Source organism: Vulpes lagopus, chromosome 7, assembly GCF_018345385.1.
Source record: "Vulpes lagopus strain Blue_001 chromosome 7, ASM1834538v1, whole genome shotgun sequence".
Classification (NCBI taxonomy): domain Eukaryota; kingdom Metazoa; phylum Chordata; class Mammalia; order Carnivora; family Canidae; genus Vulpes; species Vulpes lagopus.
The window spans coordinates 74,780,380-74,806,201 of record NC_054830.1 but is presented as its reverse complement, the minus strand read 5'-3'; the positions used below and the strand labels follow the sequence as shown (position 1 = coordinate 74,806,201).

The 25,822-nt window shown below is 40.1% G+C and overlaps 1 protein-coding gene across 1 annotated transcript in view; it reads left to right on the top strand.

The window, feature by feature from the left end:
- Positions 1-21,096, top strand: part of PLPPR1 (phospholipid phosphatase related 1) — a 258,906-nt gene extending 237,810 nt beyond the window's left edge. Inside the window, exons 5-8 of the mRNA XM_041760585.1 lie at positions 7,324-7,574; positions 10,893-11,069; positions 14,526-14,657; positions 19,916-21,096. Of these exons, the coding sequence (XP_041616519.1) occupies positions 7,324-7,574; positions 10,893-11,069; positions 14,526-14,657; positions 19,916-19,948 (593 nt within the window). The 3' untranslated portion in view covers positions 19,949-21,096. The remainder of the gene's footprint in view (positions 1-7,323; positions 7,575-10,892; positions 11,070-14,525; positions 14,658-19,915) is intronic.
- Positions 21,097-25,822: the final 4,726 nt, after the last annotated feature.

The window sequence follows — 25,822 nt, the reverse complement described above, 5'->3', positions numbered from 1 at the left end:
TTGTAACAAGTACAATACATTCCATTGGGGCCATGTTCTAAATCCTTGTCTCTTCTCAATGCCTGTGTGTATGTGTATGTGTGTGTGTCTGTGTGACCAAGCAAATAGAACTAAAGTGCTTTTTTTCATGGCCTGATGCCTACTCATATTTTAAGTAGAAAATATAAGCTTAGAAGATTATGATTAAGGGTATGGATTTAGGGGCACCTGGGTGGCTCAGTTGGTTAAGCATCCAACCCCTGGTTTCTGCTCAGGTAGAGATCTCAGGGTCGTGAGATAGAGCCCACCTCTGACTCCATGCTGAGCATGGAGATTGAGATTCTCTCTTGATTCTCATGCTTGAGATTCTCTCTCTCTCTCCCTCTCCCTTTACCCCTCCCCCTGCTCATGCTCTCTCTCTGTCAAATAAACAAATATAATCTTAAAAAAATAAATATGGATTGGGCAGCCCGGGTGGCTCAGTGGTTTAGTGCCGCCTTTGGCCCAGGGCGTGATCCTGGAGACCCAGGATTGAGTCCCACGTCGGGCTCCCTGCATGGAGCCTGCTTCTCCCTCTGCCTGTGTCTCTGCCTCTCTCTCTCTCTCTCTCTGTGTCTCTCATGAATAAATAAAATCTTTAAAAATATATATATATGGATTTAGAGCCATACTATTTAGTTTCTAATCCCAGCTCTTCTTGATTGAGTTAATTGCCTCTCTATGCCTCAGTTTCCTCATCTGTCAAATGTGGGCATACTAACAGTTGTCTACCTCATAGAGTTGTGGTGGGGACTGAGTGAACTACATTCTAAAGCATGTAGGCCAGTATCTGGTACATACTAAACGTAGCATATTAGCTATTGTTGCTGTTATTTTTATTATTATTATTCCCTAGTATCCATGGCACTCTTATTCAAACATCTCATTTGTGCAGTACATCCTTGCAAGGAAATGGGATGAACATGGTAACCACAGATAAGTCTCCTCATTAGGAAACTTTCAGTTTGAATAAAGCATCTGAAAAAGAAGACATTGCATCATCTTCTTTTCCCTAAAGAAATGGTTGTTTCCTGAAAAAATGGCATTCACCGAATTGAGAACGCCAGCTAGGTGACTGTCTCCACTGAGATTTTCGACTAAGGATCTAGATATGGCAAAAGTAAAAGCAAAAAGGAACTCCATGCAATTCTTTGTATCTTACATTTCATTTACAATGGGGATTTGATGAAAGATGAGATTTAAAATTAAGAGTTGGTGATCGAATCAGAATGTACGTTGAGGAAACTGAACATAAGAGTTCCTTAGGTGTTACCCTTCCACTATTAAAATGGCACTGATGAACCCATGCCAATCTTGTACTCGTTTGTGTAGGATAGGATTTTCATCCATTTTCCACTAAAACAAAGGCTAAGAACTGATATGTTCCTTGTTTTTTGAACATCATAGTAGGAAAGCTATGACAAAAGATTCACAAAGCTGGTTCAATTTTGAACACAAGAAAATGTTCAAAGCATTCTCAATGTCACACAGCACAATAGTTCTTCAGTCCTCTCTTTCACTGCATTGTTTCACCAAACATAGACAAGAGAGCAGCCCTCTTTTAGAAATGTTTGATAAGAAGCTGAGAACATGTGTTGAGGGAGGAGTGGGATTTCCTCCCCTCTTCAGAGAGTACAGTTACCAACCTAACCCAGATAACTCATTTTTATGTCTTTTTCAATATCCTTTTCTTTTTGAAAGTTCTATATGTTAGTTCTTCCACATGAAAATAGGTAGGGGTCATGATTTTCATGTGCCTCTGTGTTAATATTTAAACTGACAACTATTGCAAGTTCTCAGGGTCAGAAATGGGGACGTTTGTCTCAAAGATGTCTAAATATAAAACTGTACCCAAACTGTTCGTGATTTCCAGATTCCTTGTATTTCACAGATTTCCTTGGTAGGACATCTTTCCTGTGTGTATAACGGGAATCTCTATATTCCAATTGAAGATCATTTTTTCATTCTTGCTGCATTGAAAATGGAGAATTCTTTAATTTTCAAATGAAGATTTACAAGATTCCCGATCTATGAGACACTTATAAGACCCCAGTTTTCAGTTATCTTCTTTATTCTCTAAGTGCCTAGCACTATGCTGGATTTTGTGAAGTTTATAAAAAAGAGACATGGTCCCTACAATTTACATCCTAAATGATTTAATGTCAATCCTATGTTTAATAGAATCGGGGATGTGAGACACTAACATGAGCTGGAAAATTTGGACAAGTTCCTATGCTTTTTTATCCTATTCTCCTATTATTACTCTGAAGTTTCCTTAGCAGTTCATTAATTGATTCACAAATATGTGCTAAATGTTTACTATGCGCCAAGTTTGATCATATGGTATCTCACATGCAATGTTAAATTAGGTGTGTTCCATGCTCTTAGAGAACTTGTATATTCTATAGTTCTAATGAGAGAGATGGACATCACTAAATAATCACACAAATGTAAAATTCCTACTGGAACACAGGGTTTGAAAAAGTAAAATAGTATCATACCAATCTAAAATGGGATTATTTTTTTCAAGACCCTATGCGGTATGTGATTGTTTCCTTCTTCCTATCCACTATACATAGAATTCATCAACAGATAGAAATGTGGCTTGCTCTTGGCTTCAGAGCTACAGCTCGAGAGCAGGTTGGTGTGCCCAGCACAAGTCCAGTCCCCAGTTAGCAGGCTTTCTGGTGGAGCTCTTTAGCTCCAGTGGATTGGCATCCCCTTGTACCCCACTGCTGTAAAGATGAAAAGCACACAAAACTACAGTGCCCAGCACACACTGCTCTCTAGAGCATATGGGTCTGTTCCCAGAAGAGGCCACTGCTATGCCTCTGCCATTTCCCACCTAACTGTTGCCCACGAGTATGTCTCTGAATACATTTAGAATAATGAAGAAGGAGAAGAAACAGTTTCAAGCAAATTCAAAGAGCAGAACTCATCCAGTAGAGTGACCACAGCCCTATTTTCTGAGAAATCTCAATTCTGAATCTCTGAGTCAGGGGCCAGATGGTAGGAGAGAAAGGAAATCTCTTCCTAGATTTTCTCCCCTGATCTCTGTCTTCTAAGGAGACGCTTGAATTTTTCATGAAGTAAAAGTGTGCGTGAGAGAGAGAGAGAAAGAGAGAGAGGGAGAGAGAAAACCCACTCCATGTCACTTACTGATAGTGGAAACCCTTTCCTGATTCTCCCTTTGGATTGGCATTAGGAGTTTCCATCTTTTTTACACAGGCATCGTGTATACTTTAGTAGACAATTGAGAGATGCTTTACCAGAGGCAATCAGCAAGGTGCCATCTTAAACTGGAAATTACACATTTATAATTTAATATAGAATAGTTGGCCTTCAGTTTAGAGGTTCCACCTAAAGTCACAGGATCTTTGTGGCAAAAGGGAATTTAGTCCTTCCCTCACCCCTCCAATCCCTTCCCACTCCATTACCAGCCTACAATCTGGGGCTAGGCTGTCCAATGAAGATCACCTGTGTGCAAAACAGTAGCATCCTCCTTGGCACCAGGCAGTCTGGCTATGTACTTTGACCAGTTCTTTGTTTGGAAGGCCTAAAGGTATCCTGGTATGAGTCCTATTTTCTTTTTCTAGCATGCCAATTATCTGTGGCTTTGGGAGTTCTTATGCACATTTCCTGGTTCTATCACTGCTTCTGCTATGCTCACCATTGAGTAAAGGGGTAGAACCCTGCACCAATTCCATAGCAGGGACCGGGTCCCGGAGTTTTACCTCCATGTCCTAAATTGCTAGTGATCAAAGATCCTAACTTTTCCCAAAATACTGAGATCATATGAACATAGATAAAATCCTGAGGGGGGCGGGGAGGACTTTTTAATACCTTTGTCTTCCTCTTTCTTCATCCTTTGGCTTGCCTGACAGGTATCATATTTAGGCCACAAAGATGCATGTTCAGGTTTCCGTAGCTGATGTATGTCATCCTGACAAGGACCACAGACATCATCATCAATCTCTTAGTCCTAATTCCAAGCCTTTCTAGGCCTCCTGTCCCCTCCATTCTAATGCCTGTCATCCTTTAGGGATGAAGGAATTTACAACCACTTACCCCAAACCTGCCAGAATTGTGAGTCTTGAGAGGTGGTGCTCGGGCTCAACCAATTTGACCCTCCCTCTGCCATTGCTAATATGGGCACCCTATTCTGATTCCGTGCTGGATGCGAAGCTTCTCTGAAAGGTTTTCAGGGTTCCTGAGCTCTACGCTGAGAGAGATGGACATATTTCAACTAGATTTCCAAAAATTGCTCTAGAGCTCTCTATTGCCCTGCCCCTGGGTTTGACAACCAGCATGAGGTGGAGTATGGGATTGCCTCTTCACTCCCTCAACCAGAGTTCTATCTCCTCCTTGTGTGTCATCCTCAACCACATCCTCCCCTGCTTTAAGGTTGATTTTTTAAACTCAGTGGTCTCATCCTCCAGACCATGGTTCAAAGTCTTCCCATCCAACCCTTTTTGGATTCCCATACAAAGCAACAACAATATTGACAAGTGTCTCAAGCACATAGCTCTGGCAAATCAAAAGCACTGTAGACTATTGTGTTGGCTGTAAATCCATTCATAAATGTGATCAGCTCCGCTGAAGCAAGGAATGTTTTTGGGAGCAGATTCATAAAGATAAATAGAACCCACTAGGGAAGGTTATAGGAATGAAAAATGTACCTGTTAAAATTCCAAAACTATGACCTCACTTAAAGAATTTTTGACACCAACGTAGGTTCTATAGATATTTTAAAAACCTCTCCTTCAATCACACGTTGCAATACAGAAGACCATAAAAGGTGTTCCACCCAAGCCTAAAGGACAAAAGTTGCTATTGTTAGCTTCTGAGGCTTGTAAAATACACACAAGGAGCTCAGGGTTAGGAGCAGTGGCGGGAGTGTATTACAAAGGCCCTGTGTGAGCTGACATTATCTGTGAATCGCTGCTGCAGGTTCTACAGCCCTTTGTTGGCATGGCCCATGTCAGGCAGGTGGATTCCCCATGCTGCCACAATGCCCTTCTGAAGATAGATCAAATGCACCAGTATGAAGTGTTTGGAAAGCAGGTGCTTGTTAAGCCATCAGGAGAAGCAGAGACGATCCTAAGGAGGCAGAGAAGAAGAAGGGAAAGAAACTTTCTGCAAAAATATCACAGAACACTAAAAGGGAGAGCTGCCCTTCGCAGAATCACCATGACCACAGTGCTGGCACTTCAGACACGGATCCAAGGAGCCTAGAAATCCCATCTCTGAATGAACAAGCCCGTCCTAATTGGAAGCACTTCTGACAAATAAGATGCCAGAGGAAAGTGCTGTCACCTTTCCTTTTTCAAATCATAAATTACCCTAGTTTCCTGGAAAAGTATGCCCAGACTTATTGCCACTTGAAAAAGCCAGAGACCTGGTCTTTAAGAATCTTGCTGGAAGGTGTAAAAACATTTCTACCCATTCAGACTTCCAGAACCTGGGGGTGAAAATTGCCACGAATGATCAATGATTGCCTACTCTCAGAGGTCAGACCTTCTGAGAGTGAGCCGGCTGAAGCTATTAAAAGAGCCAGTTCTCATTGTGATAAAGCACATCCTGGCAAAGCCACAAAAAAGAAAATTACAGCAATCAATACAGATCAAAATGAAAACCGGATGAAGGTTCCAGCCAAACTTGTCTTCACTTCTGCTATAATGGATTAACTTTTGGGTGCTGATATCAGCACAATTTGCAGATCGAGGACATTGAATATGGGAGGCAAAGTTGGGTAGAAATTTAATTGAAACTATAGCAGATCCTTGACATTTAGAAGGGTTAACACTGCCTCTCACACTTGCCAACCGCTCCCATAATTGAGCTGCATTTCGGAAGTCTTTATCCCTTCAAACAACTTGTATGTACCTCGGCTCTGCAGCCCCTCTTCATATATTTAACAGACAATAGTCCACGGATAATCTACAGCTGTAGTGGATGGGCTCTGGAAGCGTTCACAGCGACGCTTCCTATAAGGAACTCTGCTTTACCATGTGCAATCTTATTGAGACTAATCCTGTGGAATTTGCCAGAAGACAGATAAAATCCAAGAAACAAAGCCTACCCACAGGATTCTCAGCCAAACAGCAAAGTCAGTGTGGCAGGAAGAATAATGCCCTCCTCTCCCAAAATGTCTGTATCCTGATCCCTGGAAACTGTGGATTTGTTACCTTATATGACAAAAAGGAGTTGACAGGTGTGATTAAATTCAGGCCTGTGAGATGAGAGGATCCTGAGTTAGTCAGGTGGGCCCAATGTAATCACAAGGTCCCTATAAGAGGGAAGCAGGAGACTCTGAGTCAAAGAAGGAAGTGTCATTAGAAGCAGAGGTCCTAATGATGTGATTGCTGGAAGGGGGTCACGAGACAAGGAATGAAGGCAGCTTAGGAGCTAGAAAAGACAAAGATTGAATTCTAGCCGCAAGCTTCCAGAAGGAACACAGCCCTGCCAACACTTTGATTTTACCCCAGTGAAACCTATTTTGGATGTCAGACCACTAGAACTAGAAGAGGATATCTGTGTTGTTTTAAGCAGCTCAGTTTGTGGAAACTTATTACATCAGCAGGCAGCAACGTGTAACACTCGTCCTTTCTTCTCATTTTCCCTGCCCAACGTCAAGTGAAACATCCAATTCAATCAAGGTTTCTGGAATGACCTTTTTTCTCTCTTTTAGGGAGAGAAAACCCTAACAACCTCATTCCCTCTCAGCTGCCATGATGCCATAGATATAGATCCCCTTGGAGTATTTGCATTTCCAAACAGGACCCCGGAGATAATATATTTTCTATTGGAAAAGATGGGAACTAACTGATGTTGAGTAGCGATTGAAGCCAGGCACAAAATATGGGTATTTTGTACCTATCCTATGGCATCTTTCCAACTTCCCTGTGAGGTATCATCCCCCCCCCCCCAACCATTTTGTGACTGAGGGTCCCAAGGTTCAGAGAAGGCAAATAACTGAGACTCTGAATGAATATAACTCTAGGGCTGGATGGAGCACAAATCTGTATAAATCCAGAATTCTAGTTCTTTCCATTAGAATATGCTGTTTCTGACTTACTTATGTAAAACAATACAGTGCCAAGAGCAGAATGTCCACATAAGTTTGGAAGAAACAATGAGTTGGGAAGCAGGCACCACTCCCTGCAAAGATAAAAGTGAGGGGACAGTTTGACTCTGGTGAGGTCCTTTTTGACAGGTTGTTGTAGGCTCTGACCACTGTGTTTTCTCTCAGGGACAAAACTGTACACACGTCACCATTCCTAATCATTTCAAATCTCCTTGTAGGGGTATTTGCCTTCGGACTTTTTGCTACTGACATTTTTGTAAACGCCGGACAAGTGGTCACAGGGCACCTAACGCCGTACTTCCTGACAGTGTGCAAGCCGAACTACACCAGTACAGACTGCCGGGCACACCACCAGTTCATAAACAATGGGAACATTTGTACTGGGGACATGGAAGTGATAGAAAAGGCTCGGAGATCCTTTCCCTCCAAACACGCTGCCCTGAGCATTTACTCCGCCTTATATGCCACGGTGAGTATCCCAGTCTTGCTGTCACTCCCAAGATGAGCTTTTGGCTGAGATGGGAGTCTCTCTGCCCCCTCGCCTTCATTCTCTCTTTCATCACTGTCACTGAGAGTGGGGCATGAAACGTGGTACAGCATGTTTCTCCTGTACAGCATCACGCTGTTGCCCCCAGCATCCCAGGGTGATGTACTGACCTGCCAGAGGCTATTAATCTGGCAACGCTGACAATCTCCTAGTCAAATCTTCCCATTTTACAGATGCAGAAACTGGGGCTCCAAGAATAGCTGAGAGCTCACAGTTAAAGCTGAGACCCAGGCTCCTGGCACCGCATTTGGGATTCTCTCGCCGCCCACAACAACACTCTTTGCCCAAGTTTTCATTGATTCCAGAAGAGCACACATTTCTCACACCTGCCTACGAATTTGTAGATGTGGGTCTTCCTGCAAACGGCTGCCTGAGTAGTGCAGGAGACCCAGGAGAAAAACACAGCTTTCCTCTGCTCATTCCGACACTCTTCTTCATTTAGCCAGAAGAGGCGGATGATCCTACAAGACCCCCAACACCCAAAAGTTCATTTCTCATTCCTCCCCAAATTATACGGGCTCTAACTGCGCTTTTCTCATTCCTCCCCAAATCATACAGGCTCTAACTGCGCTCACTAGAGTATAAATGTTCTCTTTACATTTTTTGCTTTCATCACAGAAAAAAACTAACGCGTGTACCACATCTTAAGATATAAGAAGAAACGATGGTGTCCCTTTTATTTTCCTACTCTTTAATTGTATCCATTTTGGAAATGACTTCATCTCCCCTTTCTCTGGCCTGTGCTTCCTTAGAATGAGGAGCATAGAGGTTTAGGGATCTGCTCAAAGGCTGGATATCCAGTGCATTTACCTGTGGAAGAGCAACGAGTGGTCAAAAATACACCTTTTCCTTATTTGAACTTATATTCCAAGTATGACTAGTCTAGTGGTTCTTAATGAAAGGGAAAGGAATGAGAAGGCAGAGGAAAGACCCCTTTAAATCCATTCTTCCCCGAAAATCTGAGCAAGACTCCCCCCACCCCCCAGGGGAGCTTGTTCCCACCCGCTCCGGTGAGAGTATCTGCACTCTCTTCTGAGAGTCTGCCTCTGAGGAAACATTGTCCCTGACATCACCCAAATGCATACATTCAGGGTGGGAAGAAGGTGACTGACTACAGGTCTGGTCTATTCAGTACAGTTTAAAGTAAATTGCTGAATATTCTCTTCAAAACAATGGTTCCATTGTGTCACGTTCATAGGATCATATCTGTAGGATGAATTTGTTAACCCCCAATTATCCAAAATTAGCTTTCCTAATTATTCCTTTTAGGTCTACTTTTTAATGAATATATGATTAAAAATTATTTTACCTGCCCCCACATTAAGGAAATATGCATGTAGATAACATAGAAGCCTCAACTTAACAAAACAGATCAATTGTAGCTTGGAAAGACTTCTTCGCTTTATGATAGATACATGGATGAATTGATCAATCGATAGAATGGCACATATTTTTTAAACAAAGGAAGTCCTCTCAGGCATTTGGCATATTCTTCAACTTTCAAAATATCCATTTATTCTAAATTATCTAGAACCTAAGTTATATGAAACAACATACTCTTGAACCCTTTTCTGTATATTTATCAAACTCAACTCATTGCCGTGTGAAATTTGTAGAACACTGTTATAAAAATAAATCTGAAAAAAAATAAAATAAAATAAATCTGTTACTCATAATAATCTATTGTCTCATCAAATGAGATATAAATTTCTTTTGAGAAAAAAAGAAGTCCTCTCACTCAGAATAGATGCTGCTGTAGCACCTGTATTCAAGGACTCAGATACAATCCAATTCAAATCATGCCCCACAGACAGACTACAATCAGATAAACCCCGATATAAGATTCCAATTGTGTGAACACTCTTTGAGCCCCTATTATGTGTGAAGTGCTTTCAAAAATTATTCAACAAGGATCTTCTAAGTGCTGGTTAATACTGTGAAGAATACTAACCATAAGCCCATGCCCTTAATAGTTTGTAATCTTATAGGAAAGATTTATAAAGGGTGTACCTAAAAAACAACAGAAAATGTGAAAGATAAATATATCGAGTATAGATGTTAAGTAACATTTCCCGTACAGCGTCAGAGTGATGTCATGATGTGCTCTCATTTGTGTACCTGATCCAAGCCTAGTTTTTCACAGCACATCTATTACATGTAATAGACACTCCCGTCTTCCTGCATTCACACCACTGTTGTGAATTGTGAACTTAGGAAATTAAGTTTCCATTGTGAAATTGTAAAATACGTCTATTTGAACTTGTCTGTGCTCAGGCCATACAAACGCACTATCAATTATTAGTGTTAGCTTACTGTTTCTCAGAGTTGCAAGCTCTTTTTTCAAATTTTTAAAGAAATTATGGGTTAGATCTGTAATGCCCTCTAGTGGTTTCCTGTAACTATTGCCGAAGGTGTTCTAACTTGACTTCTTTCAGAGACCACCAGACACCCATTTAATAACGGAGCCTCTGAAACTTTAAGAGTCTTGCCCAGCTCCCCACAATAGTGAACAGCCTACTCAGGTGTCATAAAATTGCATCATCTTTTCCTCAGGCAGGTCTACCCAATCTTTCGGACGTCGTGGACCTGTAGAAAAGCTTAAATGTTTTAAAACACACTAGAGTAAATGGATAGAGAGAGCTGATCACAACTGTTGCAAGGAATGTGAGAATCAGGTTTCTAGCACAACTAAAACCTGTTTGTGTGACACACTCATTTGGAAGTTCTACTTCAATCAACTAATCAGTCAATGCTTTTGTATTTATTGCCTAAAAGTGTGAAGAATCAACTAGAACTCTGAGGGACACCAAAAGTAAAATGTATAGCCACTCACCTACCTGACCTTGTCTTCCATAAAATCACTCTCACAGAAGGTTTTTTTGGAATCTGACATTATATATGGGTTTCCAAATACCCCAAGTGATTTTTAATTTGTTGCATAAAAACTGCATGCTCTAAAGCTGATCTTTATTACGTGGCCATTCCCTGCATCACTATTTCTATAGATGGGCCTACTGGAATACAGAACAACGTGATTCGTGTATGGCTCTTTGTTCTTCTTGCTGCACTCGTTTCCTACCCAAATTCTTTCCTACGAGACCTAGTGGAATTGTTCAACTAGTCACAGTGGCCCCTTGGGCTTGGACCCTGTTTGCTTGCGCTGGTGCATGTTCGTGCATGCATGGGTGTGCACCGTACACACAGGCTGCCTGTCACTCCGTGGTCTCTGTCCTGTTCCAGATGTACATCACAAGCACAATCAAGACAAAGAGCAGTCGACTGGCTAAACCAGTGCTGTGCCTCGGGACCCTCTGCACAGCCTTCCTGACAGGCCTCAATCGGGTCTCTGAGTATCGGAACCACTGCTCCGATGTGATTGCAGGCTTCATCCTGGGCACTGCTGTAGCCCTGTTCCTGGTAGGTCGGCTTCCCTCTTTCTACCTTTTCTGTCTTGTGCCCTCTGAAAGGCTGTCCGGGATCACGGCAAGTCAGATTGGCCAGGCCACAGTGTAAATCGGTGTTCCTCCTGCTCCAGCCTTGCAAGTTGCAATTTTTCCCCAAGTATTATGCATCTTTTTGCTGCAGAAATGACTTCCAAAGTACGTTTTTTTTTTCCAGAAATATGATTGTATATTCCTCCTGAGAGTCATGAAGAGGAATGCCTGGGGAAGATGGCTTACTCTACTTCCTTCAACGCTGGGCTGAGGAGTGAGGCCTGGCAGACTAGAAATTTAGCATAGCATCAAAGCAATGTTGTTTTTTTTCTTTTTTAGCAATGTTCTTTAAATATTTGTTCAGAATGTATTGAAAGCAGAAGCTAAGTGTTGCTTGAGGGAAGAACAGAAACAAAGACCATGGGTGGAAGCAGACAGCCCTTCTCAGGCCTCACACTTGTATATCCCACTCAGCAGTAAGAAAACCCTCCTCTAGCCACACCTAGACTAAAATTAGAAGGCTTCTGTTACCATCTAAACATGGCTCTTGGGGTCTTATTTCCACTCCAGATGGCTCTCAACCACATATAGTAATCTTTCTGGAGAAGAGTTTTGGTTAATACAGTTTTCTCCATATCCTTACATTTCTGATGATTTTAGTTCCTCAAATAGATGGGGGCCTAGCCACCTGCTCAACTAGAAAATCTTTTCATCTCAGTTGGGTTGGAAGTGAAGATGTTAATTTTTATTGTTTTTTGTCTTTTTACAGTTTTATTGAAGTGTGCTAGGCAGATAATAAATGGCACATGAAGTGTACAGTTCGATCAATTTTGACCTACAGATACATCTTCCTCTCTCTTCCTTCTCTTCATTCCCACGCCACCTCTGATCTTTCCATTGCGCTGTATGAGTTTGCCTTTTCTAGGATTTCACATGAATGGAATCATATGGTCTACATCCATTTTTTGCCATCTTTCACCTGGCATAATTATTTCAAGATTCCTGTATTGTAGCATGTAGCAATAATTCATTTATCTTTCTTTCTTTTTTATTTTATGGGCATACCACAGAGATACGGTTTCTAAATACTCTTTAGGGATTTTAAAATATACCCAGGAGGATTTACAGTAAGTAAATCAGTGGGCTTGGAGAGTCGTATGTTGTACAGGAAATGAATTCCCTAATCATATTCAGCAAGCTTCTCCTAAAACACAAAAGCCATCATACTCTGGATATCCCTCCTCCCATCCTGCCTACCCTGGTCCAAAGCACCCATTTAGAGGGCATGGTACAGAGATGGACTTCACTGTCCTATGACCTAATTCTTCCTTGTTCTATGCCTCCTCATTGCCCTTCCCAACATACACCTCTCCCAATCTCCAACTTAGAGTTTTCCGACATTTTTACCTGCTGAGATGCAGAAAATGCTCACATTTATTCAGAACACTGATCTCCCAATTAATTAATTTAATTTTAATTCAAATTCAAAATTATTTTTAATGGATCCAAACTTTCTTTCTAAAGTAAAAGATGGAGGACTTCAATGAAAATTGTCTGTGTGAAGCTTCAGGAAAAGCGGTACTGAGATGATCCTGAGACGTACATATCCCCTGGGTGATATTTCCCAATGACTGCTTTTTAAAAGAGGAATGAGTATGGGTGGCTTCAAGAGAAAAGAGGGTTTTCAAAGACAGATCAGTAGTTCACAAATGCAGGCTTGGGCTCAAAAGCCAAATAATTTTGCTGCCCCTTGGTCCTGGAAAGAGCTGTGCTAACTGTCCCAAACTATTCCATGAGATCTTCATGGGATTAAATCTGTGAAGGTCTTTGCATTTTCTAAGGCCCTGTAGACGAATCCTGCTTTAATATTAAACTTGTTTTTTCTCAGTAACTTGCAGCCCTGTTTCCTACCTATCAATTACTGTTTGCTCTGTTTATTGCCTTCCCAGTTGATGGCAAATGTCAAAATTTGTTTTTCACAAATCGTCCTTGTGTAAGACCCAGAACTGCTACTGAATTGCTTCTGGCAGGAGACAGACTCCATGGTCCCCCACTGTTATCTGCATGTGCACATGTACACACCTCACAAGCACACACTGAGCTTGGAAATGGGAGTGGATGGATGTCTTAGAAAAGACTGGAAACTTCCAAAGTGGAGTCTTGGAGAGGAGACCGGAAGAGAAGAGTCTGAAGACAGGAGCATACTTGCAGCATACTGGCATTCTTATTTTGTGTTTCCTATGAAGATGCAATGGAGAGGAGACTCTTAGTTGAGCAATTACTATGTGCCTTACTCTTTATATACACCAAGGCACATGCTGACAAGCCTGACAATATTCTTAACCTCATTTTATAGATGAAGAAAGTTAGCCTTAAAGATAACTAACTTGCCAAATGGCCACCCAACCCATAAGCCATAAATCTGATCTGGGTCTTTCCAACTCCAGAGCTCCTGTACCTCCCACTTCTCCCATTTGTTGAATGGAGGAGGTTTAAGCAGAGCTGGAGGGTGAGATGGAAGAAAGCCACGTAGAAAATATTTACATAAATGTCCTGCAGAGTTTGGAGAGTGACAGGAAAGATTCAAAGATGCTGGAGAGAGAAACAAAGATGCAGAGCCAGGGAAGAGAGAGCATGGAAACAGGTAAACTCCATGAGGGCAAAAGAAGCAGAGAAAATGGTAAAAACAGACTCAGTTATGAAGGGGGCCTCAGTAGGAAATAAAGAAAAGTGAATACTAATTTAGAGGGAAAGTATTTTCATGGAAACAACAGAAGAAAATTGCCACGGAGTTATTTAATCTCAAGCAAATAGTAATCATGTAATTTAAGGTTGGTCCTCTTGGACAAAAGGTGAAGACTAGCTCACGTTGATTATTGGCTATGCCTTTGGTACTTGTAAAGAAGCAGAGTAGTGTAGTGGTCTGAGTAAAGGGCTATGGAGTTGAAATTTCTGTGTGACCTTGGACAAGTGATCTAACTTTGCCTCCTTATCTAAGTTGGAGGTGATGTTAGTACCTCCCTTGTAAGACTGTTGAATGGGTAAATGCAGGAAGGTAAAATTCTCAGGACAATGCCAGACCCAGAGAGGCCTCAGTAAATGTTAGCTGTTATTATGAAGTGGTTTACATTCATTGTGTCTTTTAATCACTACACATCTGTGAGATTGGTGTTATTACGGGTGAGGAAACAGCCTCAGTGGGGTGGATTGATTATCACTGGCCATGTGGTAATTAGTCAGATGCTTCGTCAGCCCTTCCAGGTGCCCCGCAAACACCCTAGACCATGCCCAAGGTCTTTGCAGGGTCTCTACCCTCTGGCTCAAAGGGAGAAAGTCACTATGGCAATGGCATTCTAGGGGAAAGGCCTGCCACCCTCACACATGGCCGGGCATTGATGGCTGCAGTCTGACTCCAGTCTTTTTTCCCCTCATCCTGCAGGGAATGTGTGTGGTCCATAACTTTAAAGGAACGCAAGGATCTCCTTCTAAACCCAAACCTGAGGATCCCCGCGGAGTACCCCTAATGGCTTTCCCGAGGATAGAAAGCCCTCTGGAAACCTTAAGTGCACAGGTATAGTAAAGTGGTTTTAGCAAACCAAACCCACAGGCTCAAAGCCTATTATCTTGGGACGTAAACTAATCAATTCCTCTACCAACCTTCTCTATACTTCTGTCTACCTTCTCCCTCAGAACAATTAATAGGAAGCAGGATACCACTGAATCCACTCAACACTAATAAAAATCTGATGTAAAGGCTTCAGGAACTTTAAGCTTTTCTCAGTTAGTCTTGTATTTATTTGGGAGCTTGGCAATTGTGAATCCTCAGGAAGTTCTTAGTAATGCCTAACTTAAACCCCAGCTGTTTTAAGAAATCTTGACCTACTATGGAATACCACATTTATGAAATGTGAACCAATTATATGGGAGGCCAATTTGATTTAGTAACTAGGACAATATTTGGAAAGAGAAAGGTGTTGTTACATTCAGTAACAGATATAAACTGGAAGCACTTTAAAAAGATTATCACTAAGTGTCCTTTTGGATCTATTTTGATGACCACAATCAAAAAATTTAATGCAGCCATACTCACCAATCACTTATTTACATCAGGGCCTTGTTTCATGTCAGATAACAGAAAATAATTAGCCACATAATCCTTGTCCTCAAAGACCTCATAGATAATCAGGAAGGTGGATATAAATGAATAATCATAATAGGGCATGCTGAATCAGAAGTCCACAAAGCACTTTATGAATACAAATGAAGTAAAAAAATGTGTTTTGTCTGAGAAGACAGGAAAAGCCATGGTGAAGACTTGCCTCCTGAAAATAACCTTAAAGATGGTTTCCAGCACTTATTTTTGCCTGGGATAGTTGCTAGGTGCTTTACAAATACATTTCTTATTTAAGCAAACACCTTTTGGGTTGATAGAATTCCCATTTCACAGATTTAAAATAGGAATATGAAAATAGCTATGTTCATTTAACTTGCCTGAGGCCACATAGCAAGTGGGAGAGCTGAGACAAGTGGTTCTTTAAGCAGACATATAAGGGTATAAACAATCACAAAACAATCTTTACTGTTGTGCCCTTTTGCTCAGTTGGCTGAGTCCTGCTAAAATTTTTCCGTAATCTATTTATCTTGAAATCTTATTTGTATTTATGTCCTTACAGAACCATTTTTATAGATAGTACAAGGGAAAAGCAAATCACCTCCCACTGAAATTATCATGTATTTCTTATCAGGATACTACATAATAATATTTTTCCCTGTTGAAAGATTAACTATCAGACATCTCTCTGAGATGAACTGTCCTATTTCTTTTCGTGTTTAATGAAGTCTTTCTAATTTTATTAATAAGAGAAACAAAACAATAGAGCTATTTCTAGCTTGGGAAAACTAGGGCACTCCATTAAACCCAGTGCCAAGTATCCTGTTTGTTTTCCCTTGACCTGTATTAAGGTGAAAATGTTGACTTGGTTTAATGAGAAATAACTTGCTGAAAAAAATGTGCCTAGTTTATTTATATACGGCCTGTTGGTGCAGGTTGAATGATAAAGTGGCTAAATCGTGATGCCTCATAATGAAATAGTGAGATAGACTCTCTCTGGTATTCCCCATCTAATTATGTTCCTGTATCTGATAAGATCAGAGTGGTTGCCTCTACTTCTGAGGTGAAGCAACTGAAGACAAAGGTGAGTTTTAAAAGCAAACAAATATTTACTGAGTTCCACAAACACGGCAGTGTCTGTGTTCTTTTAACTGCTGTCTACTTTGCCTTGAATTTCCTGATTTAAGCACATCCCCTTTCCACCCTATGCTTCTGCCCAACACAGGTTTCCAAAGCATTATTTTGTGGCCCTATAGGGTTATTGTGATCTCATAGAGACCCTGTTCTAGGAACCCACAGAGTTACTGTGATCCTAAAGAGACCCTCTGTTGGAAACCTTCTTCATACTTCTGTCTACCTTCTCCCTCAGAACAATTAATAGTTGAACATCCAGGTCACAGAGACATCTAGACCATAGTTTGGAGGATTCCACTTACACTGGATGAAATTGAAGTGCCAAACAGTTTCAAAAACTGATCTTCTGCAAGAGAGATAAAAGGTTCCTTCAAAACATATATTATTATTCACTATAGGCAGTAAGCTGAACTTCTTTCAAATCTATCCATGTATCTTTATTTCCATGTACATCACCTCATCTGGATACAATGAGTCCTTTTCTGAATACACAGCCCTTTGTGAATTGTCCTACCCAATGGATGCCAACAGTGTCCCTTCATATCTGCCTCCCCCAAGAACCTGGAGATCTTTGAGGATCTGAACACTATGATGTCTTATGTTTTATGTTTCTCCATATTTTTTGGCATTCACCAGGTATGAAATAGATGTTTGATAGATAGAGGCAAGCCAGAATCAAAATCTGAACTGAACATTTTAGACAAAACCAAGAACCTAAAATCAGATTATAGGCACTTATCTGAACCTCCAAAGAAAATAGAAATTAATAAGAAACAATGAATAGGACTTGTAAAGGCAGTCAAAGTAAAGCTACAGGATGCTGGATAGAGCATTTACTTCTCAGGTGATGACTTCCATGCCAACTGTAGAGGACTCAAGTAACAAAGCATCATGCTTTTAATACCAAATGTTTCCACATGTGTAGTTAGGATGATTATACTCTTTATTTGTTGGTCAAGAAGAGAAAATTGGCATTTATTGCAAGTGATCACATTCAGTCCTCACAACAGTCCTGAAATTGATATTATTAATTCTGTTTTGTAGATGAAGTAAATAAAAGCACAAAGAGTTTAAGAAACATGCCCAAGGTCACCAAGGCAAAATTAAAACTGGCCCATCTAATTCTAAAGGCCCTACTTGCTGTCCTAGGCCACACAGCCTGGTCTTTCATTCAAGGTAATTCCATTTGGAAACCTATATCTCTTAGCATTAAATGGAAACATGCAGTAGGGGATAGGGTGTTTGAGCTACAGTTCTTTCAAAATAAATATGCCCTGTGTTTTTCCCTGTGGGCAAGAACTCTGTGCAACTCCAACAGCTGTGCTTTCTATTAGAAGTTGTAATTTCTGGGCTAGAACCATCTTCCCAGGAAGAAGAACTTTTGGGATCTGAGAGAAAATATGAACCTCTCTTCAGAGTGTGCATTCAGACATGTGAAATCCATCCCACTGTTCAAGATACCTCAAGGAGAAGACTGGATGGGGAGAGGACCTGGTCACTCTCCTTTCCTTCCTCCTGAGACATTCTTTCCCTTTTGCCACATGGAGCCCCCAGGCTCCAGCACTTTTTCTTCCTCTAAAACATCAACTAGATTTGAATATTTGCCCTCTGTGATTCCCCTTAGCATAGTTGATTGAGACATGGTACATTTTCTAAAAATCTTTCCCAAGTACTAAAGAGAAACCAAAAAGTAAGAAATTATAGAATCCAAACAAGACAAAAATGGTCAGGTTTCCAAAGCATTATTCTGTGGTCCTATAGGGTTATTGTGATCTCATAGTGGCCCTGTTCTAGGAACCCACAGAATTACTGTGATCCTAAAGAGACCAGCTTAGAACTATCCGTGCTCTGCATCCCATGCCCACATGCACCTGAGCAGTCACCCTTAGTGTTGAGCAATTGTGTGCCTGTCAAACCTAGTTTATATTAAAGAAATGAAGTTAGAGATGAAACTATTGCATTAACTCACTCTGGGTTGGTATAAAGTCTCTCCATGTCTCCGGATGTTAGGAGGGAGAGACATTTTTTTCTTAGCAGAAAAAGAACCCAATTTATGCTGAGGCCCAGATGCTGGGAACCTTACTCCAAGTGCTTCTAATTCAGCAATTCTGAGGTAAAAGAATATTTATGTTTAAGAAAATATTCTCAGAGGTATTCTAATGGCCCCCTTGATTTTACACTAGTGATACTATAGATTTTGTATTAAATAGAAAATACCTGCAGAGTTAAAGAGACCTGTCTGAAGTCACCCTTTAGTTACCTTTAGCTGTTGAATTACTTTATCTTTACCACTTACTCTCAAATAGAATCTTATAAACATGAAAGTGACCAAAGTATTGACCACAGAAGTTTTTTCAAAAAGGAAGCATATTATTAAAGTAAAAACAAAATAAAAAATAAAAAAATAAAGTAAAAACACAAAGGGATAAGTTATTTTTCACATTATGGCAAGTAATGCATCAAGCTCTAATTTTCACAAATGTTGCAGATTAGAGTACCTTGAAAAACAGAATGCTCCAGTTCTAAAATGTGTAGTTGAGCTCTCAAGAATATACTATAAATCTCTAGTGTCCTCAAAATAAACAGGCATCAAGAAGCCTGTAATAATCAGATCTAATGCCACAGTTTCTTATATTTCCTGACTCCGAGGACTGGGGGTTTTAAGTTCAAACAAAAGAGGAAATGTTGGGTCTGCAAAAGGTTCTGTAATATTAAATAATATAAACAAGAGGTAAGGGTTATATAAACAAGCTGTATATACAAAAATTGACAGAATTACAAGGAAAAGAGACAAAGCTACAATCATAGTATGGATTGCTACACATTTCTAATTAATAAGCAAACAAAATATAGTGAATATATTGATGATTAGTAAGGTTGACCTAATGTGCATTGTTATATAATCCTCAAAACACATGAATTAGTATGAAAATAAACCACATAAAGGTCTTAAGAAATTGTAAAGTATCTGTATCACACAGCTTACATTCTCTAGAAAAAGAATTCAAAGATAACTATACCTAAAAACAAAAAACCCTATACATCTGAAAATATTAAACTCATTTCTATATAGCTCACGACTCAGTAAGTCATACCGAAAATTTTTTTAAAATTAGAACTTTTGATATTAAAATACTACATTAAAAATGTGGGATGCAACCAAAGTTACTTTGAGATCCTTAAATGTTTCTATTAAAACATGGCTGAGTAGGTATAATATAAGACAATTATATAGAGACCAAGTTTAGTTGGGGAAATTATTTTATTTTGGTTGAAAAATCAGGAAAGATTTAGGGGCATATGGCTGGCTCAGCCAGTAGACCATTCGACTCTTGATCTCAGGGTCGTGAGTTCGAGTCCCACATGGGACATAGAGGTTACTTAAATAAATTTTTAAAACTTTAAAAAATATGTATCAGGGAAGATGTAACAGAAGAGGTGAAAATTTGAGGGGTGTTGGAAGAGCATTTCAGGAAAAGAGAACGGCCTGTACAAAGCCGGGAGACAAGGGCATGGCAAGGGAAGAGTGTGTGTGCACGAGTCAGTCAACTCAATTCTGAGATTGCATCTGCTTGTCTTTGCAGAATCACTCTGCCTCCATGACTGAAGTCACCTGAGACAGCTGAGGTGTCACAAGCTGTTTTTTTTTATCACCCTCCAATTCGATACTTCAAGACACACAGTTACTTGATGTCAAACTGTGAAGACAAGTATTATGTTTATCTAGTTAGAGGCTAATGTTTTGTACATTTTTTGTATGAGGAAGTGATGTAGCTTGCCCTGATTTTTTTTTTTTTTTTGGTCAGCTTTAATATATTTATGCCAGAATTTTAAAACCAACAAAATTTTCTTCTTGTTCCAGTGTGCATTGAAGAACCACATTGATTCAATGATTGATGTTGTTTTGTGATATTTGTACACAAACCTTCTTTTCTCAGTTTTATAGGCACAGAAATAAAAATATAACAATTCACTTTAACCCTTTAATACCATACTTGCTGCCTCCTCCAGAACTTTTGAATTTTAGTGAAAATTAACTTTTGAGTTGCAGGGGAGGGCAATGTTGGTTAATGGTAAATCTCAAAATCAATTGTGCAGAAAGAAATATTCCTTTCAAAAAGAACTTTGTGTTCTTGTCTCTTAACCTGTTTTGCATTCTAAGTTAAAGTAATATATTAATGAAGTCACTTACTTACATAAACAAGTGGCAGAGACTTACTTACATAAACAAGTGGCAGGGGTGTTGGGGATGTAAGGTTCTCCCTTAGATAATGGCTCCTCCCATCTAAGAAACTCAAGATCTTTCTGGAATCATGTCCTTGGGCTGGCAAGTGACACTACAGACTTCTTTCCAAAAAGCAACCTGCACCAGTCTCCCCTGTCAATTCAACAGTTTTATATATCATATTGTATGGACTTTATATGAAAATGAATATTTTACAGTTTGCACAGTATTATTTTACAGAAAGGGTATCAGAGCATCTACAACCTAGAGCCCCAGAGTAACAGCTTGACTTTGTGGCTTTTAATTGTTCTAGAATTTTAACTGCATCTCATTTTTCTAGCATGGTAATAACTAACGTGTAACTCCTTTGAGAGAAGGAGCTCCCTTGTCTATACCTATCAGAATGTTTTCTTGACACTTTCATGTTGGCTCTTCCTAGCTTTCTTTTGTACATATTTTTTTTTCTAAAGAGAAGAAAAAATTATCACAAAAGCTATTCTGTCTCATGTCATTTGTTTTAAGTTTCATCCACGGGGCAAAGGTATTTAAAGAGTCACAATAAAGTGAACTAAATAAATGTTTATACGTTTTAGAGTCATGCCTGCTGAGATAAGTCATTCTAGAGGCATGACTGGTAGATCCTTTCATGGGAGAGTATGTGAGTGAGTGAGTAAGTGAGTGAGTGAGTGAGTGAGTGGAGAAGGTGTGTGTGTGGGGGGGGGGGGTGCAGGCAAAACTTTAAAATTCTTGAAATTATTAGGACACTTGGAAGCATAGTCTGGATGCCTAACAAGCTACCTTTGTTTCCAGCCTGCCTATATTGAGTTATTAATAAAAAGTCATTTTTAGGAACAAAACTTACCTCTGCTAAATACAACTTTGCCTGATCTCTCATCTCATTCTGGCCTAGAGTTATTTACATTTATATGCACACCCTCTCATCTACATCTTCTGAGAGCTGTCTGGCTGATGAAGTTGGGTAGGCAGGCAAGGAAGGAAAGAGTACTGAAAGCTTTATTGATCCCAGGTGTTGTGCCACGTGCTTTCACATACATAATCTGGTTGTTCTTGAAACAGCTCAGGGAAGCTGCCATAATCCCAAGGTCGCGCTGTGCATGTCAGCACGAATATTAGAATCTGGGTCTTCCTGACTCCACTATATGAGGATGCCTTTAAACCAGGTCTGCATCTTTTCAAAGGTTTTTCAATGTAATATATCTGCTTAAATGGTTCAGGGATGGTGTTGGTAAGAAAAGCACATCATAAGAAAAATGTATTCTGCTTATGAGAAGGAATAATTTGCAAGCTCTGAGCTCTCCACTTTGTATAAGCTACCAAAGTATAATGTTGCCCAATTTCTGAGTGATTCATTTTCTACACATAATTTGTAGAATTTTTTTAATAACAGCAATGAGGGCTTGATTTTATTCTCATATTCATGGTAAGACATTCTGAAAAATGCTGGCAGGCTTTATTGATTTTACATTACCCACTTCTCATCACAGTGAGAGGCCATTTAAATGTGTGTCTACCAGATGGTTATTTCCAAGAACATAAGTCGACTTATGAGTAAGTGTTATCCTTCTACTTTCCTTTCTGATTTCCATCTAGAAGGGACTTCTCAAGTGTTACTAGAGCTCTAGCCACAGATCCTAGTTTCCTAGTCTTGGGTCTGGGGGGTATTGGTACATGACTGGGTCAAGCTCCAGAGGGCACTCTACTGTGACACTTGAAAATAAGGGGTATCTCTGGGCACATGTCAGGGACCATTGCTTTAGTCTGATTCCCTCTATCACGCCATGGCAACCTTAGTAATGCCCTTCATTAGTCCTAAGTCACTTCACAGACTTCAAGTTGATCTTTCAAGCCTGCCATTTGAGATTCATTTCTTAGGGCTAGGGACCCCTCCACATGGGCCTTCTACCAAAGACAAAGCCCTCTGTCTAAATAGGATAAGTGATAATGATAGCCTCAGAATTAATTCTTGGTCCAGATGTCCCAGAATCGATTGATACATTCATGGGTATCCCAGTATTGATTGACATATTGATACACTACTCTCCAGCCCATTGACCCCTGTGAAGCCCAGTTAATGGTGTATGTGATTTTAAAATTAGAAATGACTCTGCCTGGGAAAGCAGCATTTATACCACTCAAGACTGGAGCCTCTGTCCTCAACCTGGTTTGCTCATTTTGGTATCCTGTGTGTGTCAGAATCTATAAAAGGTAACAATCCAGAGCCTTCCCATGAAACTAAGTAAACCTATACACAGAGTAAAGAGTAGGGTGCTTGTGAAGAGCTTTTCCTTAAAGACAGTCTCTTTAAAAAAAAAAAAAAAAAGATGTGCTTACTTTGCCCTATAAAGGAACTTCCATTTATCAATTTAACTCAAATATTTTGAAACAGAGAACAGCTCTTCTTTTGGAATAATGATGTTGAATGTTGTTACATAAAGTCATTTCTCCATTGAATTATACTGTAAAGCAATCTTTTCCCAATTTAAAGGGATATTCTGCAAGATTTCAGAATTGAGTCAATTCAGGCTCACTAGACTCAGACTCAGACTCAGACTCATCATGCATAGTTCTGTACAAAACATTTATATCCCCTTCGTCTGCTCCCTCTTTATAGCCAACAGAGTTGCTACCTTTGTAGGGATCATGGAGCTAAGTATTTGCTCACTGGGGCATTTCTTCTATCCTGTTCTTAGCAGCCATAGGGGTAAGTGTGAAGATAGCAAGTGCACCTCCACTCCAGCTGCCTGTTGTTTGGGTAGCTTCTCTCTAGCTCAGGGTCTAGGGCTAATCAACTAAATAGTCACCAGTTACACCATTAGAGGGATTTTTAGTTGTTTGACCGCCTTAAAAATAGATTCTTATACCTTTGGTAAGATCAGTCATACCAAGATCCACTGGATGTGTATTAATTAATCTATTGCCACCTGTTGAAATCACTAATTTTGGTGAACATATACCAGCTTTATCACCATGAGTTTTGCTTCACTGGGATGAAGTTGGCGTCTAACTCTTCAAAAAATGTCCTTACTGAATGATAAAGCCAAATGGACCTGATATGTTTCTATAGGATTCTTAATTAGGTATCTCTTGATCAGACTTATTCCTTATTTTTATAGCATCTTTTGTTCTAGGAACTTCAAAAGAAAAAAAACACTTTGAGATACAGTTCAAATGCCATAGCTCTGTGATGCTTTCCTTAGATGCTGAGGACAGAATTATTACCACCACCAACACCTGCATTTCCATAGGTTGTATAGTAAGTTTAGCACAACTGGTGGGGAAGGAAGGAGATGTCGAGGCAAGGAGGATATGGTCTCTGACTCAACTTGATCACTCAGGCAGGATTCTTAGGATGGAAATCACCATGTCAGGTCTGGACCACAGCCTTGCAGGCCTGAAACCAGGCTCTGAGTTCCTCAAAGATGACCAGTTTCTTTGTGACAGACTCTTATTTATTGAGTATAGCAGTATAAAAACATTTAACCTATTTCTCCACAAAAAGTATTTTCTAAACGCAGTCTGAACTTCCTAATAAGCCTCTCTGTCCCACTGAATGGATGCAGGGGGCAGGACTCTATCTTTCCAATGAAGTAGAATTTCATCTCTTCTAGTTAAACCAGCTTCTTTAGGATAAAATCAGTTCCTTTCAGGGACATTAACTCTTTCCTTCTTGTCATGTTATTCTGGAACAATCCTAAAACTTCCCCAAGGCAAGTAGATGAAAGTGGGGGCAGGGGGAAGAGCAAGAGAAAAGCAGGTAAATACATTTTAAGATATTATATTTATCTATAAAAAGCCATTTAATAATGGCAGAATCATCACACTTTGGTGTCAAGAATGTGACATCTTGGGCAGCCAGGTGGCTCAGCGGTTTAGTGCCTGCCTTTGGCCCAGGGAGTGATCCTGGAGTCCTGGGATTGAGTCCCGCTTCGGGCTCCCTGCGTGGAGCCTGCTTCTCCCTCTGCCTCTGCCTCTGTCTCTGCCTCTGTGTGTGTGTGTGTGTGTGTGTGTGTGTTTCTCATGAACAAATAAAAATCTCTAAAAAAAAAAAAAAAAGTGACATCTCCCCACATCCCATCTTGTAATCAGGATGTCTAGAAAACCATTTTATTGGTTAAAATGTTGCGTGGTGAGCATGAAATCCCCCCAAAAATATTGAATAGTATATACAGATATTTCAGGAAGACATGAGAGAAGCCTAGTCTGATGGCCAAGGTGATTTTTCTCTAGTCGACTGAACTAGATTTTTTTTTTTTGTATTAGTGGGTTTTCTTTTTGTCCCCGTTTTTCTCATTCAGGGCAATGCTGGACAACATTTACTGAACTTTTCTTACTGAGGCCAGAGCACATCTCTGCTTTATCTGCTCTTTCTTGCTGCATGTGTAGCAGTATTAGTTAAATAATCTATCTAGAGCCTATGTCTCTGGTCTAGGAGAAAATCTGTCTTCTACTATTATGTGTTGAGCTATTCAAACTGAAGAATTTTATTCTATAAAGATTATATTTATTTATTCATGAGACAGGGGGGTGGAGAGACATAGGCAGAGGGAGAAGCAGGCTCCATGCAGGGAGCCAGATGCAGGACTCAATCCCGGGACTCCAAGATCATGCCCTGGGCCAAAGGCAGGCACTAAACCGCTGAGCCACCCAGGGATCCCCAAATTGAAGAATTTTAAGGACCTTTACCACATCTGACCTCAATTAAGTGGAAGCTATAATATAACAGGTAAGAGAGCTATTTCATCCCTAGCTATAGCAATTTGTGTAGCTACTGTTGTCAGGTGTCAATACTAGTTGTCAAAAATAGCTACATGCGTTTTAGAGGAAGATTGTAAATTCATCTGTATTGTGAAGTCATCTCTACTTGTGTGAGCTTAGGTGAGTTAACCTCTCCAAGGCTTAGTTTACGCATCTATATAATGGAAATAATTTAGTGACTACCTATGCTGTGATAATTCATGTGCCAACTTGACTGAACTACGTGGTGCCCAGACATTATTCCGGATATGTGTATGAGGGAGTTTTTGACATGAAATGACATGAACATTTGAATCAGTAGCCTGAGTAAAGAAGATTGCCCTCCCTAGAGTGGGTGGCTCTCATCAAATCAATTGAAAGCTGAATGGAACAAAAAGGCTAATCTTCCCTCAAGTGAGAGGGAACTCTTCTTGCCTGACTTTGAGTGACATTGGTCTTTTCCTGCTTTCAGATTCATATTGAAACATCAGCTCTTCTTGGATCTCAAGCC